General features: G+C 45.0%; 1 protein-coding gene across 9 annotated transcripts in view; it reads right to left on the minus strand.

Annotated features, from left to right (window-relative positions):
* Positions 1-18137, minus strand: part of DCDC2C (doublecortin domain containing 2C) — a 141704-nt gene extending 123567 nt beyond the window's left edge. For 2 of the 9 annotated variants that reach the window (XR_008500584.1, XM_054475241.1), the window contains exons 1-2: positions 17698-18123; positions 13307-13358 (exon numbers count right to left, since the gene is read on the minus strand). Coding sequence is in view for 6 of the 9 variants with exons in the window: in XM_054475241.1 (XP_054331216.1) it covers positions 13307-13358; positions 17698-17984 (339 nt within the window). In the remaining 3 variants the exon portion in view is untranslated. Of the gene's footprint in view, positions 1-13306; positions 13359-14928; positions 15066-17697 lie in introns of those variants that run through there. The other 7 variants (XM_054475240.1, XM_054475242.1, XR_008500583.1 and 4 more) reach the window with 6 other exon arrangements.
* Between the last annotated feature and the right edge of the window lie 561 nt (positions 18138-18698).

Genomic DNA, 18698 nt, shown 5'->3' on the forward strand with positions numbered 1-18698 from the left:
ATGGCACATGGGAACTGTGGAAGTTACAAGATAAGATTTGGGTGGGGACATACCAAAACCATATCAAACAGCAATTACTGTGGCTTTGTTGTTTCGTCTTGGGCTCCAAAGTCCCTGCTCTCTCCACCTCTCCAATGCTGCTCCAACTACCCTCCATGAACATCCCCATGGCCCCTTCCATGCAAAATATCCAACTAAAAGCCTGCGAGAATCTAGCATCAGGAAAGGACTTCACTACAGGAGGATCTTATATGAAGCAAATTGTTCTGATCAGCTCTCATATATTCAGCACCATGCAGGATGAATTCTCAGAGAAGGCTCTGCTGAACAACCCTGCAGCAGGTGCTGCAGGGTTCCCCAAAGAGACGCATGCCTCCCTACACAATAGGAAGAATAAAAACTAGAACAGACGCAATGAAATAGAAAACGGGGGAAAAAATAGAGAAAAAAATAGAGAAAAACAATGAGCCAAAAGCTGGCTCTTTGAGAAGTTCAATAAAATTAATAAACCTGTAGAGGGACATATAGGAAAAATAGAGAGAAGATACAAATAATATCAGGAATGAGAGAGGCAACATCACTTCAGAGTCTACAGATATTAATAGAATAAGAGAATGTTATAAACAACTTCATGCCAATAGATTCAACAACTTAAATGAAATGAACAAATTAAAAGACAAAAACTAGCAAAGTTTACTCAAGAAGAAATAACCTGAAGAGCCCTATATTTACTAAAGAGTTGAATTTGTAGTTCAAACTCTTCACACAAAGACAACTCTAGGCCCAGATAGTTCCACTGGTAAATTCTATCAAACATTTAAGGAAGAAACAATACCAATTCTAGACAAGCTCTTCCAAATACCTTTCCATCAAGACAGCTGCAGGTCTGGATGGCATCACTAATAAATTCTACCAAATATTTAAGGAAGAAATGATACCAAAACCAGAGAAAGACATTACAAGAAGAAAAAAACTACAAACCAACATCCCTCTAGGAACATAGATACAAAATTTCTAAACAAAATTTTAGCAAATAAAATTCAACAAGTATAAAAAGGATATTCTATGATCAAGTGGGGTTTGCCCCGGGAATGTAAGGTTGGCTCCATGTTTGAAAATCAATTCATGTAATTCATAATATTAATAAACTAAAAATGAGAAATCATCTGATCATCTCGACAGACATAGAGAATGTCCTGCCCAGTCCAATTTAAATCCTAATCCTACATCCCATTGAGAGTTTCTCCCCTTAGCTCAAGCCTGACCCAGCTGCATGTGGGAAGGGTGCATGGTTATTTCATTGTTTCACAGTATTTTACTCTGCCTTCGACCTCCTCCTCGTCTTGGCATCAGAACAAGGGAGTGTCTAATACAACTGGAGCTACTGTCATCTGACCTCCTATGTCCTCTTCCTTGGCAGGTGCCCAAATGTGGCTCTTTGGGGAGGCAGGGAGGGTGCAGGCTTTAGTGAGTTCCTCTGAAAACCTCACAGAGACTCCATGCTGGACTGTTCCTGATGCAGAATGTTTCTGATACCTTCCGCAGCTGACTCTTGCTTCAAACCACAACCCGTTGATACAAACCCACAGACCTTTACCATGGCTGGCAATGATTCTTAAACAACTCAAGTCTGGCCACCTTCTAAGGCATCCACTTGCCTCCCAAGGAAAGGCACACACCTTTGCCACACCAACTTCCCAGAGGGGACAAGTGTAGTTTCCACAGCTGCTGCCTCCCCATGCTGTCTTCACAGGCAACACAGAGCCCACCATCCTTCAGGTGCTTTGAGGATAATGGAAGCAGGTGCCACCTCCACACTCACCTGCAAACCCAAACCCCTGGCACACGGGCTGGGTCGTCCCAAGCACACCCTCACCCTCTCAAGAGGTGCTTTACCCTGCAGCATCCGACCTAGTCCCTCCTGCAGCATCCCAGCACTCTGAGATATCCTCTGGAGCCTCACCTCTGATTTGAAGGAGCATGAGGCACCCACAGGGAGGAGAGAGAAAATGCCACAGCATTCACTACTCTCTATAGTTTCTTCATTCAATAAACTTACTAACTTACAGTCCTTATATAAGGTTTAAGGGTGATGTGGGGGGCCGGTTTGGTACCTGAAGCCTCTCTCATGTTTTTACACCTGACACTTTAGAACACAGGGAGTGTCCACCAACATTCCAAGACATCAGGCAAAGCCCCATTGAACTCCCTGTGGGATGGGCTCTAGAGGCAGGGGGATGCCTGACATGGCTGCCCCATCCCCATTATCATGACCTCCAACCCAAGTCAACTCTAATCTTCACTGTGACCCTTCAGCATACTAGAAAAGGCAGGAAAGAGAAAGACAGCAGCTCCAGCTCAGAATGAGGAAGCAGAATTACACCCAATGTGGACAGCCAGAGTCTTGGGAGGCAGCAGGAAAGAGCCCATGGAAAATGAAAACAGCTGGCTGGGTGCGGTGGCTCGCACCTGTAATCCCAGCACTTTGGGAGGCCGAGGCGGGCAGATCACAAGGTCAGAAGATTGAGACCATCCTGGCTAACATGGTGAAATACCATCTCTACTAAAAATACAAAAAAATTAGCTGGGCGTGGTGGTGGGCACCTGTAGTCCCAGCTACTCAGGAGGCTGAGGCAGGAGAATGGCATGAACCCGGGAGGCAGAGCTTGCAGTGAGCCAAGATCGCACCACTGGGCTCCAGCCTGGGTGACAGAGCAAGACTCCGTCCCAAAAAAAAAAGGAAACAGCTGCACCAAGCCTGCAGGATTTTGTAAGGCACTGAGATAGTGAGAGGTGAAGCCAGCTGGACTTCCTGGGTCGAGTGGGGACTTGGAGAACTTTTCTGTCTTACAAGAGGATTGTAAAATGCACCAATCAGCGCTCTGTAGCTAGCAAGAGGATTGTAAAACACACCAATTAGCACTCTGTAGCTAGCAAGAGGCTTGTAAAATGCACCAGTCAGCACTCTGTAGCTAGCAAGAGGATTATAAAACTCTTTGGGTCCATGCCACTTTTAAGTAACACTCACTGCAAAGGTCCGTGGCTTCATTTTTGAAGTCAGCGAGACCACGAACCCACCGGCAGAAACCAACTCTGGACACAATAGGAAAATCCTCCACCCAGCACAGAGCTTGTTTCAGAGTGGATGCTCAGTGACGGTCTGCTCATTTCCAGTGTTAACTGCATGGCGATGAAAACTGACCCCCATCTTTCCTATGCTGCCCCCTAGTCCACAAGGCTCTGGATTTTCTCAGAGAGCAACAGCCAGGCATGTCCCAGAGCTGAACACAGGCGAGGTTCACTCCTTGGGACCAACCTGGGGTCTGGCCATGTGAATCTCATTGATAGAAACAGCCACACACTTGATTTATGTATCATGCACCCACAGAGGCACTCCCTGCTAAAAAATATAAGGAGAACTGACGCTCTCCACGCCTCCAATATTGCTGACTCTAAGAGCCAGAGAAGCCATCCCATAGAATCAGACAGCCAGACAGTTTGTGGAGCCTGTGGTTGGCCTGGTCAGCCCCACTCAGAAGCAAGGCCTCATCTAGGCCAATCCACAGAAGAACCAAGGAGAGGAGAATACCTGCCCCTAAGATCCTGCCAGCCACCAGCCTTCCTGTAAGTACTCAATCACTGCTTCATTCATTTATTCAAGACCTACTCATAGAGGACCTGCCTCTGATGGTAGGAACTGTGCTGAGTTAGAATGCAGTGGTGGAAAAGACCAACACTACTCCTGGCCTCAGAGGGCTGGGAGCACAGAGGGACACAGACAAGTCAACAAGCAATTACAGTGCCAGGTGCCAGGGGCTCTGCTGAGGCCAGCATAGGTGCCATGGAAGCACGGGAGAGGAACATCTGACCCTCACTGGGGAGAAAGGAGGCCTCCTGGAGGAAGAGGCCATTAGGTTGAGACCTGAATTATAAGCAGAAAACAGTCAATTGAGTTAAACAAGGCAGGAGGAACAGCATGCACAAAACCCTGGCTTGAGGATAGGTGCATGAAGTAGCCTTTGGGAAACTGAAAATCCATCAAGGACTGGATCCTAGACACAGAGGGAGGAGTGGTGAGAGACGAGACTGGAGAAGAACGCAAGGGCCAGATCAAGAAGGGCCTTAAACGTCACGGTAACTAGTGCAGACTTCACCTCCCTGGAGCCAAGAGGAGTGCCTTAATGTATATGAACAAGGGGAGTGATGTGATCACTCGGGAAAGGGACAAGGTTGGAAGCAAGGAGACCAGGGGAAGGCATGGGACTCCTTCCAGGTGACCAAACTTGGCAGCCTCAACAAGGCTACGAGCAGCCAAGATGACAGCAGGTGAGCTGACTCGAGAGATGATCAGGAGGTGGGATGGGTGGGCAGGGAGGGACTGGGGGTGTTGCTGGGAGAGTGAAGGGTTGAGAAAAATGCCCAGGTTTCTGGTTTTAGAAGCTGGGTGGACAGTTCCATCTTCTGGAATAGGAAATACAAAATAACAATTGGGTTTGGAGTCAGAGGCCAATGAGTTCAAACTTGGACATGCTGAGTTTGAGATGTCTTTGGGACATCCAAGTGACAGTGGCCTAGAGATGTGGGTCCTGACTTTGAGAGAGACCTGGGGGTCTTTGGCACATGGATGATTATGGAAGTAATGGAGAGAATGGAGTGGGGGTGGCCTGAACTAGAAGAGAAAATGAATTGGAGAGCACCCTACAAAACAGCAGTGTTCAACAGACAGGCAATGGCAATAGTCCCACAAGTAAAAGAAAAAACAGTCATAGAAAATGAGAAGAGAAGAGCTTCAGAAGAGAAGGAAAGAAATCATTTTCTTTCCTGAGAAAGAGGACCGCCTCACCCCTAACAGCAGGGCTATGACCAACAAGGCCCAAATGTTCATCACCTGATGGATGGGTAAACAAAATAGGGTGGATCCATACAATAGAATGGAATTCAGCCTTAGAAAGGAACAAAGCCCTGATACACGCTACAACGTGGATGAACCTTGAAAATATGCTAAGAGAAACCACATGCAAAAGGCCACACGTTGTCTGAGTCTATTTACATAAAATGTCCAGAATAGGCAGGTCCTATAGAGACAGTAATTATTATTCTTCATAATATCTTCCTCACCCACCCAAGGCCATTTCTCAAGTAATTCTCCCTATTTTGTCCTACATCATCAATTATCCCTCTGCAAGTGTTACTCCCATCATCACATGACATCACATGATGTCACTTCTTAGAAAAACTCTCTTCACTCTGTTTCCCCCTCCAGTTACCTCTACATTTCTCTCCTTCCTTTAGAGCAAAACTCATTTAAAGAGCAGTTTGTATCTCCCATCTCTCTTCTATTCCTTTCTGCCCACGACCTCCATATTACTAAATCCAATGGTCCCATCTCAGTCTTCATCTTCCTTTTCTGGTCAGCATCTCAGTCTTCATCTCCCTTGTCTGGTCAGCATCTCAGTCTTCATCTTCCTTGTCTGGTCAGCTGCGTTTGACACAGATGGCCCACCCTGTCTCTCATCACCCAGCATCCTGTACTCACCTGGACTTTCTCCAGCCCTCTCTGCTCCTTCTCACGTCCCTGCCCTCTAAGCATTCCAGGACTCTGTCCACGGAACTCCCTTTGTTCTGCCCACACTGACTCCCAGCGTGAATTCATAGTCACCAATGCCACCACAATGATCTAAATCCCCACTGTCCCTTGCCTGGATCACTGCAGCAGCCTCCTAACTCATGGCTATCAACATGGCACCCAAACACTCTTGCTCAAAGTCCATGTCACTCCCTGAACATAGGCCAGTGTCCTTTGCACCATCGGTTCTCTCTCTCAGGATGCTTTTGCCCAAGATATCTAAATAGGCAGCTCCCTCACTTCTTTGAGTCTGGACTCAAAAGTCACCTCCTCAGTGAAGACCACCTGGTCATCCTATCTAAAATCAAACAGCCCCCAGCATGACATTTCATATCCCCCACATACTCTATATTGTATGGATTTTGTTTATTGTCTGTCTCACCACCTGAAATGCAAGCTCCTTGAGGGCAGAGATGTTTTTCCTTTTTGTGCGACTGCTTCAAATAGTACCTGGTACATAACCAGTGCTCAAGAAGTATTTAGTGAAAAAACCACTGGGCTTAGTACACATACACATATTATTTGGTTTTGTGTTGCTGCTCTGGCATAATCAGCCACAGGAAAGCAAACACTTCCAAATACACAAGCATTCGGATTAAATTGGATGGATGGATGGATGGGTGGATGGATGGATGGATGGATGGATTGAAAGTTTAGGATGTTGTGATGAGCAGAATACATGCATAATTACATTTAACCCCTATTTCTTAGATATAGCCATACCCATTAACTGAGCTCAGAGAAGTTAATTTGTCCAAATGACAGAGCCGATGATATTTCCACAAAGCTATGGCACCAGCATGGCAATGTGTTGGGAAAATGAAGGATAACACACAGTGTTTGGGAGGTGTGGGAAACACCCAGTCTCACAATGGGCACAGATTTAACTTGGTATAATCTCTCAGGAGAGCAGTTTAGTAGGACATATAAAAAGGTTCTCTAAATGTCAAGCAAAAGAAGGCTGGTTTTAAAAACATATGTTATACATCTCTTAATGCAACATTCTAAATCCACTAAAAAGTATTACAGGAATATATTTATTGACATGTAGAGATTTCATGATACATCATTAAATAGAAAGGAGTTTTGAAAAAAAATGTAGATTATGCTCCCCTTTTGATTAAATAAATACATTTATAAAGCTAGGAGTATATACATGTATGTAGGTATATGTGTACATGTCAAAAGCATATGGAAAAACAGTGGTTAATCTCTGAATGATAGGATTATGAATATGTTTTTCTTTTAAATTACATATATTTTCTCATTTTTCTACAATGAGCATGAATTATAGGGTACTTTTTTAAAAATGGAAGCAGAAGCTTCCAAATGTGTTCCTGACAGGTCAGCAGCAAACGGCAAACAGTGGTCTCGCCATTGGCAAGATCACTAAGAAATACAGTGGAAGTGAGTATTGGTTCAGCCAGCCCAAAGTACTGCAGTCTAAGCTTGAGTCACCTGGACAAAGTTAAATTTTATTCTCCAGGCTTTTCAGTAAGGCAGGAAATCATGTAAAACACTTCGTTAAAATGTATATTAAGAAATTAATTTTAAAACATCCTTTGAGTTAGATTCATTGGTAGCTTCAGTGATCTAAAAAATTCAACTCAGCAAATCACATCCTTCTCTTCCATGATAAAAATGTGGTCTAAATGAACGGTACACTTGTTTAGTCCAGGATAGGCCCACTGAAAGAGCAGAATTGAAACAGATCCTTCATGGGTGAAAAAAAAACATTGAATTGGGATTCATCTGTTCCTAGTAAATCTGCCTAAATCTCTACAACTTGAGATTACAAACCAGAAATCTCAATGTTGTACTATAATAGAAGTCCTTCCATTGAAGTAAGACCAAGGACACTTTTCTCATTAAACCAACATGGCACAGTCATTGAAAGCCAAGACCCCAAGAGCATTTGTTCCTAATCTAATTGTCCTTGTCCTTCCATTTAATGAAATGCAATTTCAAATTCATTATATTAAAGTATTTTAAAAATCATTTCTATTACAATATTAAATGTATATTATGGTATTCTAATTAATTTTAAGTAAATTTCTACATAAATCAAAATCTCTTGGGAAGCTTCTTCAATTTTCCCACTAATATATTTTGATCAAAACAGAAATTCTGTGAAAGAATAATTTACAGAAGCTAGGTCTTTCTCCTCTGTATTACTGTATCACAAAATAAGGCTAAATGACTTAGTAAAACATTTAGACATTGAATTTTTGGACTTGGCAAAAGCTTATGCCACATTTAATTTGTAAAACAGTTTACACTGGTATTCAAATTGTAGGCAATCATGGATCTCAAATTTGGACAGGATGAGCTACAATTTAAAGGCATTACGAATAATAATAGCACCAACTACTTATTGAGCTCTTGCTGTATGTCAAAAGCACAGGCGAAGTGATTTACAAAGATCATCTCACTTAATCCTGCCCACATTCTGACAGATACCATTTTAGATCAATCCCTACAGATCTAATCCTGGGATGACATAACATGAATCATTTAGCCATTTCTCTATTGGTGGACATTCAGGTTGTCCCCAGCATTTTGTAATTTAAAAAGAAAATGCTACTGTAAACATCCTTAAACCCCAGTGTGTGAACAGACCAAGGCCCATCAAGCTGGAACCAGTGCACGAAGGGCTGCACATGGCTTTAACTTCCAACAAGGTCTCCAGGAGCTTTTAGGGCCGGGGCTGCACATGGCTTTAACTTCCAACAAGGTCTCCAGGAGCTTTTAGGGCCGAGGCACGCAGCTCCCCTGACCCTGGGCACCCGGGATGCAGCTGTTCTCAACTCACCCTAGAAAGAGGTAGAGCAGCAGAGGGGGAAGGCCCTCATTCTGGTGCTCTTCCTACGGAAGCTCCCCCAGCCCCTCGCATGGATCATGGAGAACCCTGTGCCCCATCCTGCTGGCTCCCTGTGTTTTCCCGGGGAGAGCTGCTTTGCACCTTCACTCAAGACACTGGGGGGTGCCTTCCGCTGCCACTGCACACCAGGGTTCTCTTTCTGTGATGTAAGGGCTTGAACATCTATCAGAAAAAATTCCTATGATGACTTCTTTGAATTAAATGGAAGAAATTCATTTAATACTAGCAAGTTGTACAAAAGCAGTCATGGGTCTTTTCCTGGGAAAAGAGTGGGAGAAATCCTGGAGTCATTCCTAGAATGCTTGATTTTAGTCCAAGCTCTACTGCAAACGAGCCACCCAACGGCAGATGGTGCTTAACCTTTCTTGAACTCTTTATTCATCTTTTAAATGGCAGGTATTAAGGCCTGCTCTGCCTCACTCACATGGTTGCTATTTTTCCATTTTTGCAGATGAGACTATAGGTGTGAAAACGTGCTGAGAACATAAGCCACACAACATTCCGTGTTAACAGAGAGGAAACTTCTGGACATTGAACACGATGGTGAAGCATTCAAGGACTGACACGACTCTCCAATGCACAGTGTGGCGTGCAGGCATCTCAGCCCTGGCTATGTGAATATGGTCACATAGAAAATTGGCAGCATGGGGGCCTCACAAAGAAACCCACGAAGTCCTAGCACTTGGCATCTCACCAAAGCATTTCTATTTCTGGAACATAATAAGCAAGGAAAACAAGCAAAGACAAGTCTCTTTTGTTGAGACAGGATTTCACTCTGTTGCTCAGGCTGGAGTGCAGTTGTGCAATCATAGCTCACTGCATCCTCAAACACCTGGGCTCAAGTGATCCTCCTGCCTCAGCTTCCCATGTGCCACCATGCCTGGATAATTTTTTTTTTTTTTTTTTGTAGAGATAGGGTCTTGCTGGTCTAGAATTCCTGGGCTCAAGTAATTCTCCCAGCTTGGCCTCCCAAAGTGCTGGGATTACAGGTGTGAGCCATGGCACCTGGCCAACAAGTCTTTTAGTTCATTAAGTATTATACTGTCTCTGGGATCACAGGTGCATTCCCATAAGCCACAAGGCAGGCAAACTGTGGTTTAGTAAGTAGTAGTAATGCCATTGGGAGTGACGGGTAGCCTTCGGTCCTGTGACCGGTTAGCTCTGTGTTCTCGTGTGGGGCAGCAGGACACAGCTCTGAATCTCAGCTACTCTTACAGTCCCCTCCAGGCACAGCAGGGTTCTTGGAGTAAATCATGTGTGTCAGCCAAAGCTCTTGGTGGTGGTTCCAACTCATTCAGGGTTGGCTCCACCACTGACATGTGTCCAAGCAAATGCTTATCCCACCAAGACAAGTATTTACACAACAAACAATAATAAGTGCAAACCCTTTTTAGGGGTGACTACTTCCACAAAAGGAAATGGGGACAGGATCATGAGCATCAGGCACTTCCAGGCCATGCACACTGACATGATACTGCTCCATCCCCATGACCCCAGAGGGTGGTGTTGGGCATCTCACACACTGTCAGAAGCAATGTAAGTTTTCAGAAATATTATGGAATCCAATCCACAAGCAAATAGTAAAGAGATTAAAATAATGCATGTTAATTCTACTTCTCTATAAATAATCATTAATGTGAACAAACATGTCTTCAAAGGGTCCATTACATTATATCACTGTTTAAAATAGCAAAAAGGCAAAGGTCTGCTCAAAGAGGATGAGCTAAATAATTATGATAAACTCACATGGTGGAATAGTTTTCAGGCGTTAAAAATCATGTCCTCCTAGAGCAGGCACTAGGTTGCTGGGCACTCACTCTATGAGGCTGTAGTTACCCAAAAGAGTTTAAAAATTTTTATTTTTGCTGAGGATAATGGCTTCCAACTCCATCCATGTCCCTGCAAAGAACATGGTCCTATTCTTTTTTATGGCTGCATAGTATTCCATGGTGTATATGTACCACTTTTTTTTTAATCCAGTCTGTCATTGACGGGCATTTAGGTTGGTTCCACGTCTTTTCTATTGTGAATAGTGCTGCAGCGAACATACATGTGCATGTATCTTTATGACAGGATGATTTATATTCCCTTGGGTATATACCCAGTAATGGGATTGCTGGGCCAAATGCTATTTCTGCCTCTAGGTCTTTCAGCAATCACCATGCTGTCTTCCACAATGGTTGAACTAATTTACCCTCCCACCAACAGTGTAAAAGTGTTCTCTTTTACACTTGCCACAACCTTGCCAGCATCTGTTGTTTTTTGACTTTTTAATAATAGCAGAATGGCTATTTTGAAAAAGTCAAAAAACAGAAGTTGCTGGTGAGACTGTGGAGAAAAGGGAATGCTTATACACTGTTGGTGGGAATGTAATTAGTTCAGCTACTATGCAGGGCCGTTGGAGGTTTCTCAAATAACTTAGAACTATCATTCGCAAAAGAAAATAATCATTCTACCAAAAAGACACATGCACTCATAACGTTCATTGCAGCACTATTCACTATAGCAAAGTCATTGAATCAACCTTGTGCCCATTAGTGGCGGACTGGATAAAGAAAATGTGGTACATATACACTGTGGAATACTATGCAGCCATAAAAAAGAACATGGATGCAGCTGGAGCCATTATCCTAAGTGAATTAACGCAGGAACAGAAAGCCAAATACTCCATGTTCTCACCTATAAGTGGGAGCTAAACAGTAGGTACTCATGGGTGTAAAGATGATGACAGTAGACACTGGAGACTACTATTAATAGATGGGGGAGGGAGGGAATGGGGCAAGGGTTGAAAAACTAACTATTGGATACTATGCTCACTGCCTGGGTGACAGAATAAATTATACCCCAAACCTCAGCATCACACAAGGTACTCATGCAGGGACATGGGTGGAGTCGGAAGCCATTATCCTCAGCAAACTAATGCAGGAACAGAAAACCAAACACCACATGTTCTCACTTTTAAGTGGGGGCTAAAGGATAAGAACACATGGGCACAGAGAGGGGAACAACACACACTGGCGCCCGTCAGAGAGGAGGAATGAGGGGAGGGAGAGCATCAGGAAGAGTAGCTAGAGGATGCTGGGATTAATACCTAGGAGATGGGATGATCTGTGCCACAAACCACCATGGCACATGTTTACCTGTGGAACAAACCTGCACATCCTGCACATGTACTCCTGAACTTAAAATAAAAGTTGAAGAAAAAAATATAAAATAATTTTTAAATAGCCATTCTGACTGGTGTGAGATGGTATCTCACTGTAGTTTTGATTTTCTGCACAGTATTTTTGACACCTCTCTCAATGAGAACTACTTTTATAATCACATTTTTGAAATGAACAAAGTGGAAATTCAATAATAAAAATTTTTTTAACTCTCTTGGGTAACTATAGCCTCATAGAGTGAGTGCCCAGCAACCTAATGCCTGCCCTAGGAGGACAAGGCCAACACAGGTGTGGAAATCCTGGTGTGCCTGCTCAGCATTTCACGTCTGTAGACCAAGGCTTCCCCTACTAGGAAACAATAAGTTTTGACAAGATAGTCTGAAATTTCCTCCCTGTCCTAAAATATTGCCTTTTAAATCATATCTTATTTAAATCACTGAAATATGCAAAGGATGAACCGAGACTCAAACTCTAGCAAATGTTCTCAAGGGTGATTTCCAGAATTGTTGCTTAATCCCACTCCCAGCCCCACAGAAAGAGGGGAAACAGGTACAGAGGTGTCAGGATGATCACATATCATTTCCACGCTCTTTATTAAGGTAGCCCTGAAATTCAGTGACTGCCAGAATTGCTTTCTAGTTGGAAACTTGCCCTCTCGTCCTTGGCAAGTTACAACTTAAGGTGAGTAAAGTAATAAATTTGACTTATTTTAACTGCCTTCAAGGGCAGACTCCAAGAAAGCAGCGGAACGCTTCTGGAAGCTGGTGCCTGTGAACAATGCTGGGGCTGCTGGCGTGTCCTGCGTGGAGCTCTGGGTGACGCTCCAAAGACACAGAGAAGAGCTGCTTCTGTAAGATGTGGAGGGGAAGCACTTAACTAGTGCTGGCACATTATATATATTTTACCATTTAGTCCTTATAACAAGTCTCTGAGGTATCTATTATCATCTCCATTTTACAGGTGAGGAAATTTAAGAACAGCAACATTACAACTTAGAGAAGTAGATGCCCTCAAAATAACTCACCTGTGTAATAATCCACACAATAAGTCCGTTTTTAAGTAAAAATTATGTAAATTCTAAATATCAACAGGCTACCTGGCTTAAAACTGTGGTTTTTATTGCTTATAAAAAAGGCATGTCTCTTTAAACAAATTAAATGGTTATTTTTACTAAGAATCAAGTGATAAGAATGGTGTGATGGAATGTTCTGTCCTGTAGACCTAATAAATGTCTATCAAGTACAAAAATGTTGAGCACTTGGGACAAATCTTTAAATTTAGCATTGTAATTAGCTTCAACATTGCATAACTAAATAACTTTTCCTGAGACCTGTCTTTCCAAACCCCCCCAAAACAAAAGGAAAATGAAAACTTGAATTAATTGCACGGTGTGCCTCAAAGATGACTATCTCCCTCCGCACATCTTAGCCTCTCTTCACTGCCTTCCGCCGCTTGGTTACTTAAGTGCTTTGACAAGTATGACAAGCTTGCACAGTGTGTTCTGACTTCAAGAGCAACACATCTCTGCAAGCATTTACTGCTTCTGTAAAACTTCAATTATTCTATGCCGACATTTAAATTTTTACCAAGTTGGCCAATTGATTCCATTATTAGTTGTTAGAAGCGAACACTTACTTCCTTCAACTTCCTTATCTTTGCAGGTTTTTGGGGAACTATGTGAATATAACTGCAAAAGAAGAAAGAAGAAAACATCATTAGAAGGAAGATATTTACATAGAAAGTTCCAGACTCTTTAGAAATGAGTCCTTTTCCAGCTTAATAGATACAACCCCACAGCAATTTGGAACTAGAATCTAAAATTTTCTCGGTGTTAGAATCCACATCAGAATACAATAGCAATACTGTTGTAGGACAGTTTTCACACTGGGTACCACTGGCACTGCCCCTTGAAAGCGTCTCTTAAGTGACATTGCTTTCTCTCACATAATTTTATTAAAGAGAAACCTGAGAAATCATCTAATTCAACAGCATTTTTTAACCAGGTTGCTGAAGGCCCAGAACTGCAAGCTCATCAATGTTCCCATGACAGGCTAAGGTCGGAACAGAAACCCAGACTCTGCTCCAGCTCCTCCGCATCCCCACCGCACCCTCCTGGCTCACAGAAATTCAACACTGTTCTCCTTTTGCCAAAACTGCAAACTGGAAAAGAGTCACCAGCATAAAATGTGTCTGAGCCCTACTAACACAATTTTTTTTACTGTTGGGGACTTTTGGGACTTCCATATTCCTCAAAAATAAAATGTTTTCATGGGTAATAAGTAATACCTTCAAATTTATACCTGATACTAAGGTTTCTTCCTGATTAAAAAAAATATGTATTTGAGATTGTTATTGTTTTTGATAGTTTTAGCAATATTCAGAGAAGGGTCAACTTAGACTGGTAAATAGAAGGGGAAGAAATAACTAAGCATTCAATAGAGTCACAGACGCAGATCCCCACAGACGCAAACTGGTCAAGTAAATGATGACACTCACCAAGGGTGGTCTCAGGGACTGGTGGGGGCTGTGGCTGGGGGGACCATCCTTTCCCTTCTGAGGTGGACAGGGCCTCACAAGCCCAGATAGTGGAGATGCGCGCAACTACAACCAAGTCCTCTGAACAATCAAATCCTCTATTTTTTCCAAGGGAGACCAAAAGTTCATATTATTACATGAATTCTCCCAATTATAAAATGTTGCAGCCAACTCAAATCTTTGAAAATTGTATGAACCGAACAAAACATGGCTGCTGGCTGAGTTCAGCCTGAGCCTCTCCACTTGCTTAGAGGCCCTTGTATCCACTCTTCACTAGCTTAGTCCAGTCTTCCTGTTTTCCAAATAAATATTTTAAATTTTTTCTAAACTCCCAAATTCCATATTTGTTTATGAACATTAATCTCCCAAAGGAGACATCTGATTTTCATTACATGGAACCAAAAAATAAAATTTAACACAGAAAAAAAGCATAAAAAGATCCTACAAAAACACAAAATACTATTTATTATTTCAATGTTGCACTCCCAAGAACATACAAAAACAGAAAGGACAAATAGTTCCTCAGACAGCCCATGACCTGAGGTCTTTAACTCAGGCACATAGAGAAGCCTGCTGGGTGGGCTTGGCTTGCCCTGAGGTGGACAGGGAGTGGGTCTGTGAAGCAGAGATGGGACCATTAGGTGCAAGCTCCCTCCTGGCTACTTCCAGAGAACAAAGGAAGGGAAGAAACCACCCATGAGAATCAGTGCCAGGCACCTTACCCTACTGCATTCATTCCATTCTCCCAAGCGTATCGCAGAGTGGATGTGAAGCAAGCCTGCTTTATGGATGAGGAAACCAAGTCTTGGAGAGGTTATTTCACTTGTTGAACGTTACTCAGGTAGACAAAGCCAGGATTAAATTCCACCAGTCTCTGGCTCTGAGGCCAACATTCCTGTCATCTATCACAACTTCCTCTCCACCCACTTTTCCTCTTTCTCCTGTCATCTGCGGCTAGTTCCCAGGTACAAATGGGTGGCCACGGAGATGACAGGAAAAGGCTGGGTTGAGGAAGAACGAGGATAGTTTGATTCAAATAGCATGTTCACACTCATGTCTCAGCAACAAGCTCTAAGGTAAACAGAGTAATATTCCTAAGCATTCAAATTATTTGGGGTCCCTCCCCTAAACACACACACACACACGCACACACATGCGTGCACACATACACAACACCCTGACTTAGATTTTGTTGTAAATGTGGCTTTCTCCACAAAAGAAATATTAATTCTAGGCTTTATATGACACGTAATTGTTTTGAAAAGTAATTATTATCTTATAATATTTTGTTTTATAAAGAAAAAAATTATGTTCTTTGGGTCTCAAATTATTTTCTTCCAGGAAATGCAGGAAATGTGTGATAATAATTGGATATTGGATAGATTTGTTGGTGTTTGTCTTTTTAATGCACCATCTTGAAAACCACTATTATGAGGGGAGCTCCCGGATCACTAATATATCAACAGGCTTCACTTCAAAGTTCGTTTGCTGGTGACACAATTAGAATATTATTTTCCAGTGAAAATTAATTGAAGTGCTCAATGGCTTAGCAATTACAGAATATAAATTTCCAAGAGCTAGTTTACTTTACTAATACCAGTGAAAATCCAGTCACATTTTTCAGAGCTTTGTTCACCAAAGTCTGAATTCCAATTTCAGACTCATTGACCTAAAAAAAACTGAAGAAAAGGAACCCCACGTGCTCTCTATGTTGAAATTCACATGCAGACATGGCTCATCTATTTTACAGCAGTGAAGATGCATGGATAATAGATAATGCAAAATAACCCAGGCTGTCTGCCACACGGACCCCAACTCCCCTCCCTCTGTAGCAGGTGACATTTCTTTCCTCCCAAAAAGTAAAATAAACAGTAAGAGCACTGGGAAGAAAAACATCTCAACTTTTTCTCAATATTTTTGCTACATGTCCAAAACATTTTAAATAAACCATGAGACTCCAGACTCTCTCTACAAAACTGGAGGTACAACAGGGTCTGTTAGAAAATACCCAGCCCCACGGCAAGCGGAAAGAGTAACATCTCCCAGGCATACTCCAGGCTTCATGGCAGGTGCTTGATACATTTCCTTCCTCATTTGCTAACATGTAAAACATAGGCCAATTTTACAAGGAAATGTCTTGGGATAAAATTAAATACTTTTCATTATATATGTATTGAAAAGGACTTTAAAGTCAGTTTTTGTAGAAATATATTCTTTAATTGTAAAACAGCACTGAACACTGGATCCTGGGTAGGATGTCAGTTCTAGATATTCACACCAACTGACTAGCCTGGAAAAAATAATCACAAATCACATGGCTATAAAGGAATATAATTTTTCCATGAATTCTCATACATAACAGGATTATCATAGTAATAAATTTCAATTTGAAATACGCTAATCCAGATTTTACCTCTTAGCAACTGTGATGCCTGTGACTTATGATTTTTCTTCAGAAACAACTGAATGGTAAATTCACATCTTTGCAAATGCCACTAAGAATTTGGAACCATACACCAACCCTCATACTAAATCCTACTACTTTTTCAAAAAACAACAAACAAAACTCAAGCTGCTGATTTAATTCAGAGCATTTTTGAACTGGGAGCATTTGAAAGAAGAAAATGGAAATTCTCTCTGGGGAATCTCACTTTTATCTCAGCCCTCGAAGAATGTCCCCACACAAAGCTATACAAAAGGAGCAGTTCACAGTCAAAAAATAAGTAAACCTACAAGGAAACAGAGGACCAGGAGAGAAAAGCAACTGAGATCACAGAAGGCAGACACAGGCTGCAATAATGGGATTACAGACACAAACCGTGGGAGGGCAATAGTTTAATTAAAGGCAAGCTTGAAAATGCACGCAGGACCAAGTGATGGACACAGAGTGAGAGGGGTCACCCTGAGCGATTTCAAATGGGAACTGCCCAACCCGCCCCATTCCCAGGCCCTGCCCCCCACGCCCCTCCCCACGCCCCTCCCCACGCCCCTCCCCACGCCCCTCCCCACGCCCCTCCCCACGCCCCTCCCCACGCCCCTCCCCACGCCCCTCCCCACGCCCCTCCCCACGCCCCTCCCCACGCCCCTCCGCCCCTTAGCCCCTCCCCACGCCTCTCTCCAAACCCCTCCCCCACGCCCTCCTCCACACCCCCCCGTTTCTGCCCCATGCCCCTCCCCCACGCCCTCCTGGCCGTCTCTGGAGCGCTCCTGAATCGCTGCGGGCGAGGGCCCGCCCTGCCCCATAGGAAGGGACCCTGGGGGCGGGGCTGCCTCGGCTTCGCCCCCAGGAAACCACGTGGCCTGGGGCGGCCCGACGCCTGCGGCACTGGGTCCTCGCGGAAAGATGGGCGCCCTAGCCGGGAGGAAGCCTGGGTAGGACACCTGGGGAGCACGGCCCTGACCACGCTCAGACCCAAGAGGGCCGGGAGGGGCGCGGGGGGCGCGGGGGGCGCGGGGGGCGCGGGGGGCGCGGGGGGCGCGGGTGCACTTACTCGAGCTCCTTGAAGCGCTCGCGGCCCGCCGCCACGTACTTGCCGCCCGCCTGCAGCGCGTCCAGCCCCAGCACACGGTGCCCACGCGTGGGCGTGAAGAGGCGGCGCACCCCGAACGGGACGTCCACCTGCTCCGTGAGCTGCTCCAGCAGTGCCTCGAAGGTGGCCGCGCGGCGCCGCGACAGCACGAACTTCTTGCCCACGTAGAACGGGTCCCCGTTGCGGTACACCACGATGGTCTTGGCGGGCGTGGTGTCCATCAGCGCGGGGGGCCCGCGGGTGCCCATGGCCGCGCCCCGCTCCTCGCTCGCCGGGGCCGAGAGGCTGCGGCAGCGCGGGCAGCGACGCCTGCAGAGCCGCGCCCAGGCCCAGGCACCGCCGACGGGAGGTTCGCTCCAGCCGCTGGCGCAGGACGGGGACGGGACGGGGACTGGACGGGGCTGCCGGGCGGGCGAGGGGGGCGTGTTGACGCGACCCTGGGCGATTGTGACCGCCTGGCCGCCAGGGCGAGGGGCGCGGGGCCGGGGCAGGAGACGGGGCAACGGGGAGCCCGGGCAGGTGAGGGTCGGCACAGGGCAGGGACAGGTGATTGAGTCATGGGAAGCCCAAGCAGGTGAGGCGCGTGGGACAGGTGAGGGGGCAACGGGGAGCCCGGGCAGGTGAGGGTCGGCACAGGGCAGGGACAGGTGATTGAGTAATGGGGAGCCCAAGCAGGTGAGGCGCGTGGGACAGGTGAGGGGGCAACGGGGAGCCCGGGCAGGTGAGGGTCGGCACAGGGCAGGGACAGGTGATTGAGTAATGGGGAGCCCAAGCAGGTGAGGCGCGTGGGACAGGTGAGGGGGCAACGGGGAGCCCGGGCAGGTGAGGGTCGGCACAGGGCAGGGACAGGTGATTGAGTAATGGGGAGCCCAAGCAGGTGAGGCGCGGCACAGGGCGGAGACAGGTGAGGGGGCAACGGGGAGCCCGGGCAGGTGAGGGGCGTGGCGGCAGAGCTCAGGAAA

This window comes from Pongo pygmaeus, chromosome 12, assembly GCF_028885625.2.
Source record: "Pongo pygmaeus isolate AG05252 chromosome 12, NHGRI_mPonPyg2-v2.0_pri, whole genome shotgun sequence".
Lineage (NCBI taxonomy): Eukaryota > Metazoa > Chordata > Mammalia > Primates > Hominidae > Pongo > Pongo pygmaeus.